This window comes from Chroicocephalus ridibundus, chromosome 3 (assembly GCF_963924245.1).
Source record: "Chroicocephalus ridibundus chromosome 3, bChrRid1.1, whole genome shotgun sequence".
Classification (NCBI taxonomy): Eukaryota; Metazoa; Chordata; class Aves; order Charadriiformes; family Laridae; genus Chroicocephalus; species Chroicocephalus ridibundus.
Window position 1 is genome coordinate 103,236,361 of NC_086286.1, and position 10,169 is coordinate 103,246,529.

The 10,169-nt window shown below is 46.2% G+C and overlaps 1 protein-coding gene across 1 annotated transcript; it reads left to right on the top strand.

Annotated features, from left to right (window-relative positions):
- Nucleotides 1-527: 527 nt before the first annotated feature.
- Nucleotides 528-9,074, top strand: GCM1 (glial cells missing transcription factor 1). Its single transcript, XM_063330921.1, has 5 exons — nucleotides 528-629; nucleotides 2,411-2,663; nucleotides 3,614-3,726; nucleotides 4,724-4,852; nucleotides 8,484-9,074. Exons 1-5 carry the CDS (start codon nucleotides 528-530, stop codon nucleotides 9,072-9,074), a joined length of 1,188 nt encoding a protein of 395 aa, XP_063186991.1.
- Nucleotides 9,075-10,169: the final 1,095 nt, after the last annotated feature.

Below are 10,169 nucleotides of genomic sequence, written 5' to 3' on the forward strand. Positions count from 1 at the left end.
TGAGCACCATCTCATCTGAAATGATGTAGCAGTCCCCTCTTGTCGCTCACCTTCGTCGTGTGCAGCGTGTGAAATATCTAATGGGCAAGGAGTGACTCAAAGAGCCCTTAGCAGCCGCTGAGATGTTCAATCAGTTTGGCTCTGGAAATACTGAGCCAGTGTCAGATCAGACGTGCAAAGAGCCTGCGAACACAGTTACATGACTATAAACTTGGTATGAGAGGAGACCAAGCAAAACAAAACAGATGACAAGGGCACGATTTCCTTGCAGTTAACGATGCCTCTGTAACATCACAGGCTATCTCTAAGCTATATTTTCCACTGCATTGCCAGCTTGCAAAACTTTTAATGGAACAAGTTTTTCTGGCAGAAGAACATTGATTTTTATCTTTAATGAGCAGCCTCTCTATCATTTAGCTTCAGGAAACAGCTTCCTGGTTGTAAACTGCTTGAGAGTGCTGAGAGCCAGTCAACTTCAAAAGCAGCCAGGAGAAACTTTCTCGCTAACTTTGAGAAGGAACTGAAAAATGCTGAAAGGTGCAGATGATGCTGTTTTGGAGCAGGAGGACTCTGCTTCCCGACGTGGAGAAATGACAAGTTGGGATATCAATGACATCAAACTTCCCCAGGTATGTGTCTGTGTCTTGGAAATGTACCCGGTTCTGACCAGTCATCTCCACTTCGCTGCTGATCTTAAATGCTTTCTCGGTTATCTATGCCTCATTCCCTTTATTCTCTTTGCCACCTCGAGGTATGGGACAGTGTTTTACCGAAAAGCTAGAAAATATTGAGCAAATATTGACGTTTCTGTGCACTTTTCCTTATAATGTATTATTGAAAGAGCTGCCGATACATGAAAATAAGCAATGCTGCAGGTGTGTTGCCTTTCTAGTCCACTGATGGATGAGGTGCAGAGAAAGGAGGGGAAAAAAATTATCTCCTTCTGTGGGTGCTCAATTCAAGATGTCCAGGACTTGCTTATCGGCCTGGGTTGTGCTTTATGAGAAGTGAGCGCAGCACCCACGACTGCCTTGCGGCTCTGGGTGCTCAGCCTCACTGCAGGTCAGGCTCCAGGCAAGCGGGCTGGCTTTCCACATGGAGGCAACGCTCCTTTCACGAGCTTTCTTCATGTTTGCAGAGATTTGCTGAGAGGCAGAATAGCGAACTTTTCCTCCTTCAGTCTTTTTCTAGTCCGCTTATCCAAAAATTTCAACCACTGAAAGACCACAGCACCCTGCATCCCAACTTGATCTCCCTGTCCCTCACCTCAGCATATTTGTGCCAGATCCCTCCCACTGTGGTCCTTCAGCATCCAGCACTGCCTTTCACCTCCCAACCCTGCCTTACCGGATCCCAGTCTCCCCTGCTGTTCGCCCAAAGCCTCCAAGGCCCAGGCTGCCTCCTTCCCTGCCCAACAGCTCAAGGTCACCTTCATCTGCATTTCAGCCTGGAGGCTTCCTCCACACCCTTCCCTGCACTGTCCCATGCCTCCTGGGGGGGCACAGGAGTTTTTCTCTTCTCAGTTGTGTTCTTGCTGCTGTAATGACTCTCAGTGTCTGGGATCAGCAATTTCAAGGAAATTCCTACTAAGTTTTTGTACCCCTACAAGACCTTCTCCCTCAAAACCATCAGTGGATATGCTAGGTATTTTACAGCTTACTGCATTTTGCTGTGTTGACTGTACCCACTGACATGATGTGTGCTTGGTCCTTTGTTGTTGGGTTTTTTCCCACTGAGTTTTATTTTTATTGTTCCTTACAGTGTTGTCGTTGCATTTTTTTTTGCTTAGTCCATAGCAGTAAAAATAAAACCTGACCAGTATGTCAGGTTTCTTTGTTTTCAACTTCAGAAAAATCACCATGGAATTCTTCCACAACGGTTAGGCCAAAACGAACCAAAGTCCAGAACTGAAGACCTACAAATGTGAGCATAGTCTCAGTCTGAGTCAGTATTTGCCCTTTTTCCAGCGAGTCGAGCCAAACCAGGCCAAATGATTCAGTGCAATGCTGCTGTGAATGGCCTGAAAGGCAAAGCAGGATCTTTGCCATGAAAGCTAAGAGAAGTTAGTCAGGCGGTGACTGCTGCCTGCAAGGAAAGTGTCTGCCATTTTGTATCAGGCCCCTCAGCTTTCTCTCCCGGGGAGGTCCTGCACTGAGCTGGATCCGTGACTGAGTGAGAACAACCTCCTGGCCAGGCTTTCCTGATGCTTTGGGTCTTGAGGGGAGACACAGGTAGCTATGGTTTTTCTGCCTTCTCTTCGCTGCTCCCTCCTGACAACCAGCATCACCTGCCAGGGTGCAGGGGTCACCCAGGCTAGAGGACACCCAGCAGAGGACCAGGTCTGCTGGTCTCTTGCACAAGCTCTTCTCTTCTCCAACCTAAAATGTGGCTTGCTTTGGTCTCTCCACAGGATGTAAGACAAATAGACTGGTTTCAAGAATGGCCAGATTCCTACGTAAAACATATCTATAGTTCAGAGGATAAAAATGCTCAGAGGCACCACAGCAGCTGGGCAATGAGAAACACCAACAACCACAATTCTCGCATCTTAAAAAAGTCCTGCCTTGGGGTGCTGGTCTGCAGCAACGACTGCTTGACCTTGGATGGGAGGAAGATCTACCTAAGACCAGCCATATGTGATAAAGCTAGGCAAAAACAACAGCGTGAGTATGAAGATGTCTGTTCATTATATGGCAGTTCATAAGTGAACACAACATAAAAGAGTCCTCCAAGTGGAGGACGCCTTTTGGATTATAAAACCTTCCTGCTGCCATTCCTTATATTCAAATGCAACTCTTGATTTTGGAACAGTGCATTTTACGTTTCTTACCATTGCGTTGTTTGCTTGTTTGTTTTCTTTTTGTTTTCTTTTTTTAATCTCTATTCCTGATGGTCAGAGATTGATTCCCAGCCTTCTCAGGCCCATGAGTGAGACTACTGAGAAAGCTGTGCACTGCAGGCAGCTTCCTGCTGTGCCGTTCCTGCTGACCTGAGTGTGGGCTTCACTATTGCGTGGGACAAAGAGTAACTCAGGAAAGCCTTGCAGGAAAGAAGTTACTTAGAAACTATGATGACGGGAAAATAGGCCTCATAGTCATGTCATCGGAGCAAGACAATGCAAATAGAGAACATGAGCTGCACGCATACTTTTAACAAGACCATTACAAACAATTGTTGACTGCTCAGTAGAGCTAGCACATACCAATTTCTGGATCTGATGAACATTTTGGCTAAAGAAAGGTATTAGTTAAGCACTCACAGAGGTCAGAGTGATGTCCTCTAGAAAAATCAGACCAAAACACATGACATTCCAGATACTGCCAAGTTGAAAACAACTAAAACTGACCATGATAATAAATAATAAAATTATAATAGAGCTATAATATAAATAATTTTTGCCAGTTTTATTTAATAATGGAACAGAATAAAGGCAATGATTAGTTTGCTTATACTGATTTTTGCTTACATTTGAAAGTTTTTATGTAGTTTTTCTCAGTGCAGTTTCTGAGACCCAAACCAGAAGTGGCAATCCACCACCAATGAACCATTGTATCACATGGGATTCATCTGATCGGTGTTGTACAGAAAATATTTCCCACCATCTTTGCTCCAGGGAAATGCTGTCCAAACTGCAATGGACCCCTGCGGCTCCTTTCCTGCCGAGGCCATGGCGGTTACCCAGTTACCAACTTCTGGAGGCATGAAGGCCAATTCATTTTTTTTCAGGTTGGTATAAAATTACCTTACATTATGCAAGTTCATTTTAAAGACTGTTTTCTAAGATTGATTAAAGACATATTCTGTTCCAACAAATAAAGGTCATTGAATATGACAAGGCCAAATGACTGTAAGGAGAAAAATTTTCACAATGAGTAGGCAAGGTTGTAAGCAACCTGACCTAACTCTGAAGTTAGTCCTGCCTGAGCAGGAGGTTGAGCTAGGACTCCAGAGGTCCCTTCCAACGTAAATTAGCCTATGCTAGTGTGATTTTACAGCATATTATCTTTTTCATTTGGGATCCGATGAAAACCTGTTGATTTTGAAACACTTTGCCTCAGGTACACAGTAACCAATGAATCCCCTAAAAGTCAGAAATGTTGTGTTATCGCAACCTCTTCTCCAAGGCACCGCGCATAAGCGCAAGACTATCTTAGAGCAGGAAATGGTTGTACCCAAGGGACTGTCTGTGGAAAGTGCCACCTGCGCATTATGTGTAACTTATATCTGGAAAACAGTATATGCAAGTGTTTAAATAATGGGCGCTATTCCTGTAAGCTGTAGTCCTAGTTGAGTACAATAACCACTGAACTGTCTCCTGCTTTGCAGTCTTTCACTTAAGTGCAGGTTAAGTAAAATTAATTATCCGTGGAAGCTAATGGAAATGAATCTTCTGATAAACATGTCTAACATGAGAAGAGTGGAAATGACTGCCGGGACACTGCAGCTAGGCTGCAGAAGACCTTGTGGCTTCAGCTGGGGCTCTGGTGTGGGGAGTCTCTTCTGCACATAAATGTGGTGCACTGGTTTTTATGATTTCAGAGAATTTCTACCCCATCACACTTCATCTGAGATATGTTTGTTATGTGAGATCACACTAAATAAGTCTTATTAAATACAAAGCACTAAATCAAGCCATATGTGTTGTTTTGGCCTGTGCTACAAATTCTGCTCCCTTAAGGTTAATAACAAGGTTGTTTCTAACTTTAACATATCTTTTCTAAAGTCCAAAGGAGCTCATGACCATCCACGTCCAGAAACAAAACTAGAAGCAGAAGCACGAAGGTCAATCCAAAAAGCACAGACAGCTTTTTCTCCATCTTCTCCAAGATTAAAAAGAATCCGGGAGGTTGAGGTAACTGTTACTATCGATCAATGAAATTGTAGGGTCAGTGACCCATGGTTCAAGACACGGTGGAGGCTATCTGGACTTTGGGTATGGGTGGGAGCAGGCTTTACGTCTCCTCATTCTGCCTCCCCTTGCTCAGGCCAAGAAGGAGCAGGGCTGTCCTGAGCATCTTGCTCTGCTCAGGACTGTCATCCACTGCCGTCCGGGGCCTCTTTGGGCCTGGCAGCAGCAGGGAATTACCTCTATGCTGGTAAACAAAGCGGGGACAGAGGGGCAGGCTCATTCACATCACTATTCACATGGCCCCTGCCACGGATTTGGCCAGTACTAACTTGCGCTCACAGGCAAAATGGCCTGGCACAAGCCAGGAGGACAGCATGCGCCAGGGACCATTCCCTGGCAGGATTTTGGACAAGGTTGCACCAGGTTTTGGTTCCTTCACTGTACGCAGCTGGCTTTGAACCTACCTGTGCCCCTATGTGCTGTCATGCTACAAGCTGCAGGCAATAAGAATCTCAAGTTGATGCTTTGAAAAGTAGCCCCTGGCTGCAATACAGCTCTTGCATCGTTTCACTTCAGGTCCAGAATTTTCCAAGCCCAGGATGTAGTGTGGTCACTGCCATGCCATGCCTTTTCATCCCTGTTACCAATGACAGTCCTTGGCCTCATTTTATTTAGCAGCATAGGCATAGCTTTAGAGCCCCAGCTCTTTCCTTTTTCAAATGCAAGAGTTGCCTTTAAAAAAAAATCCTACAAGTTGTTTGTTAGTGCGGCTCCAGAAATTAAATTATTCCCAGAAATCTGGGAATAAAGTAATTAGATATTTAGTCTAATCAGTATTGGCATTGAAGGAGAATGCTAGAAGGTTTTAATTGGATTTAACTTATAGTATCGATTGCACTGCCCCATGAGAAAATTGTAACAAATGAACACTTGAAAAGTGGAAAATACTTTTGGCAATAACTGAACTCAGGAGGAAGATTCGTGTGTATGTCTACACATACACACACACAAACAGTGTATACTATTTTACTATAGAATACAATATATAACTACTTAGATGATATGCCTATTATATACTGTGTGTGGTATCTTGACAAAACAAACTTGTCATTAACAAGGCAAATCCACAAACCCTTACTCCTTCCTCCAGTTCCCCAACCTTTACTTAAGAGAACCCAGTTACTTCAGTAGCAGGCCTGGATCATTTTACTCACAGACTTAATTAATGCCCATCAGGGAGAGAGATGGTCTCCTGCAGGGCAACTGCCCCTGAGCAGAATTTGGCCACCTGCAGACCCTCAAGAGCTGTGAGGGCACCCTCAAGTGCAGCAGGCACTGCCCCACCCTTGGAGAGACACCAGGAGGTCGTGTTTTCTCCACATTGACCTGTGTCCTGAGGTCGTCTACAGACACAGAGAAGGTGCTGCAGAAAAGTGAAGGCACCCTCCAGTTATGCTTATCCTCCCTGGGTTTTGCCAGGGTAGGTAAGGGGAAGGTGCATCACCTCCGCGTAGTGTGCCCCACTTGTTCTCTGGGTCTCCAGGATGGCTTTGAAGGCAAAGAGTGCTTTAAAGGACTTACAGAAGCCATGATGTTAAAACATCATCTCTGCTGGGTGTGGAAACACTTGTGAAAGCATCTGCAGAGATCCCATGGACCGCTGCGTGCCTGATGGAGGGAACTGGGTAGAGCAGCGAGGCTGTCTCCAGTGACCTTCCTTGCAAAGGCTGTGTTACACACAGCTGTACACCACCGGTCTTCACACGCAGTTTGTTTTTTAATGTGCTAGAGGTGGTGCATCCTCCCCAGCCTGGTGTTTGGGATAGTAATTAATGCCCCTTTAGCTACAGACGTAAGGGATAATTAGGCTGTGTGGGGACAGACTTCTTAAATGGATGCTATGGGGGAAGCAGGGGGATCTAGGAGCCCAAGAAGATTAAAAGAGTGAACAGAGGAAGTTAAACCCATTTGAATGGAATATGAGTTTGGGAGCTGCAGCTTTTTCTACTGGAAATACTCAGGAGGACACTAAAAACCAGACCTCATGAGTGACTCTCACGGAGACACGCTGACTTGGGACAGGACAGTGAGAGAGTACAGGACGGACTGGTGGTGGCCTCTTGACACAAGCCTCTGGGAACACCAGCATAAGAAGAAGCAGCTGAGCCACTGTGAAAATCTCTGACAAATACAGAAACAATGATTTTCATATCATTGGTTTCATTCTGTCCCCATGAATACTAAATTGTCCTCACCTAGAAAATGTTACTGAGACACGTGGCTTTTTTTCTTTTATATCTGAGCCTACTGGTCTTACTGAGGTCAAGTTCCCTCTAGACATGACATGCCTTCGTCTTTCCCTTCCTACATCTTCCTGGTGCTTTCACTTCAAATTGTGTGGGAGTAAGAACACAGAAAAGATGTCATAAATATCTAATTCTGGAGCCTGCTCTTCAGCCAGTCTATGTGCAGCTGGAGTGATACCACCTACCCTGGTACCCCTCTACCAGGCTTTCCAGTTCATGGCTCTCCAGCAAGTTTTTCTTGGGAATAACCCATCGTATTCGTGTTTTGCCAAGACTGGCTGTGATACAACTAACTCAGGAGTGTGATTTGACATGCAGAACCTGTGTTGCTGAATCGGCAAAAAGTCTTCTGAGAAGATTCAATTTTAATGTGCTCACAAGAGACCAGGGAAGAGAACTTCAGAAAAATGTATGTGCCCAAAACAGGGCAAGTGATACACAGGATATTTTTTCTAAGGCATCAGTGAGTTTTTAGCTGAAGGTAGGCTGGGTCCTACATGAGGTTGTTGGAATTTCTTCTCATGGTGAGTGGAGAACAGCTGAAAGGAGCTTTGCTACTCTGGCAGTCAGCAAAATCACTAAAATTAAATGGACACAAAAGCAGAATTACAAAGAAGAGAGACCTGTAAGTACTCATTCAGAAACGATAGCACAGAATGAGTGTTCTGAAAGGCGGGCAGTCTCCTTTTTGTTTGCAAAATTTGCATAAGTTCGCAAAATTATAATCCAATAATTAGGGCAATTAAAGAAGTTGTGAAGTATCCAGAACAAAAGACCCAGAAGAATAGTTCTCGTGTGCTGCTCCCTCCCTGAATGAAATGTCTGTTTGTGGGGTAAAAAAATGTAAAGATAGGAAAATTTATCAGTTAGAAATAGATGTAGAGTCTTGAAAAGTTGAACTGTAATATTATTGTAGTGAAAAGATCGCTTCAAAACAATCAGTTCAAAACCATCATACTTAGCTTTTCCAAGCTCTATAGGAAAAAAATAAATTCTGTGCTGTCAGACATATTAGCATAACTTCATTTTTCAGGCGCTTATTCAGTGTATGCTGGCAGGGCTGTGAGTGGAAGGTATAAAAATTCTTTCAGTGTAAAACAGGCTTTGGGCAAAAACTGGTGAAACAAACTCAGGCCTGTGATCTGGGAGCCCTGTTTGGTTTGCCCCTGAAGCCCACTGGCACTACCCTACAAGGAAGCTCTGCTATGGCGTCTGCTTCGTTACCTGCATTAATTGAATGTGTTCGTGAGGGTCTTGTACAGGACGGGTTTTATTTCACGCTGCTGGGCTACAGCTTGTTCTACTAAACCATGCCTTGCTTTCCCAAGTCTCTGCCAGGTGCAACGCCGACGCGGGAGGCTCCTTTGCTCCTTTCCAAGCCGGATGCTTACCCACAACCTGTTAATTTTGGGGGACATGTAAGCAAAAGCTCCCGGGAGCCGATGCTGGGCAGCTGCTCTGGGCGGACACCGTTCCCAAGGGCAGCTGGGGAGGACGAGGGCTCCAGAGAGCTGCCAACCTGGAGCAGGATCCCATCCCTGGGGAGGACCTCCATCGCCGGGAGGCCTTGCCGGAGCCCTGCCATCCCGCCCTGCTCAGCCCCTTCCCCCCGGCACTGTGCCCACCCCAGCAGCCAGCACGTCCTGCCTGTGATGAAGGGTGGCCAAGGCCCCTTCAGGCCTAACGCTGGCCCTTCAGGGGATGGATCCCCTCCAGCATACAGTGGCAGCTGCCTCCATCCGCCGCCCTACCCTGCACCTCAGGGTGGGCCCTGCCCCATGGCGAGCGGGGCACACCACCACCGACAGCTCTTGGCGCCTCCAAGGGGAAAGCAAGGAGATGGGGGCGAGGGAGGGAGACATATGGGTCTCAGCTACTGCCGGGACGACATGTTTTTTAACCTGTACCCATTACGGTGACCGGGTTTAAATGTCCTCTCTCTCTCCTCCTCTGGCAATGGGCCTAATTCTCCATCCCTGTTGCAATGCAGATGTGAAAGTGCTACCACACCAAGTACCTGTTCAGCTCCTCTTGCAGGCCTCAGGAGGGGCTTTCATACCTGAAGACTTGTCTTTGTGGGGTTTTTTTACCTGTCACATTTCCCCCCTACTATTTCATTGATCTAATAAAAGGTATCAGCTCCTCTTACAGGCTACCTCACTGCCATTCTGGTTTGGTAGCATTTCAGTCCCCCTCGATAGTCAGTTTGTTCAAGCCTGTGGGACTGTGGAAGGTGCAAATGGATGACCTCAAGGACCACAGCTGTCATGTGCGACCCTCTGCACTCTTCCAGCTTCTTTGGGCAGTGATCTAAGTCCCTCTCTTGGATCAGCCCTGCGAACTTATTGTATAGGATCATCACAGAACGGTTTAGGTTAGAGGTTGGAGGGGAACTTCAAAAATCACCTAGTCCAACCTGTCTGCCATGGGCAGGCACATTCTTCACTAGATCGGGTTGCTCAAAGCCCCATCCAACCTGGCCTTGAACACTTCCAGGGATGGTGCATCCACAACTTCCCTGGGCAACCTGTTCCAGTGTCTCACCACTCTCATAAAAAAATTTCCTCCTTAAGTCCCATTTAAACCTACTCTTTTTCAGTTTAAAAACACTGCCCCTCATTCTATGACTACAGGCCTCAGAAAAAGTCTTTCTCCGACTTTCTAATAAGCCCCCTTCATACATTGAAAGGCTGCAATAGGGTGTCCCCAAAACCTGCTCTTCTCGAGGCTGAACGACTCCAGCTCTCTCAGCCTGTCCTCATGGAGGAGGTGCTCCATCCCTCTGATCATTTTTGGACCTCCTCTGGACCCATTCCAACAGGTCCATGTCCTTCCTGTGCTGAGGGCTCCAGAGCTGGATGCAGTACTCCAGGTGGGGTCCCACCAGAGCGGAGTAGAGGGGCAGAATCACCTCCCTCGACCTGCTGGACATGCTTCTTTTGATGCAGCCCGGGATTCAATGGACTTTCTGGGATGAAATTGCACACTGCCGGTTCATGTCCAATTTGCCATCC

Coding starts and splice junctions, on each gene's coding strand:
- GCM1 (XM_063330921.1), top strand. CDS start 528: ATGCTGAAAGGTGCAGATGATGCTGTTTTGGAGCAGGAGGACTCTGCT. Junction 630..2,410: donor ATGACATCAAACTTCCCCAG/GTATGTGTCTGT, acceptor GTCTCTCCACAG/GATGTAAGACAAATAGACTG. Junction 2,664..3,613: donor AGCTAGGCAAAAACAACAGC/GTGAGTATGAAG, acceptor TCTTTGCTCCAG/GGAAATGCTGTCCAAACTGC.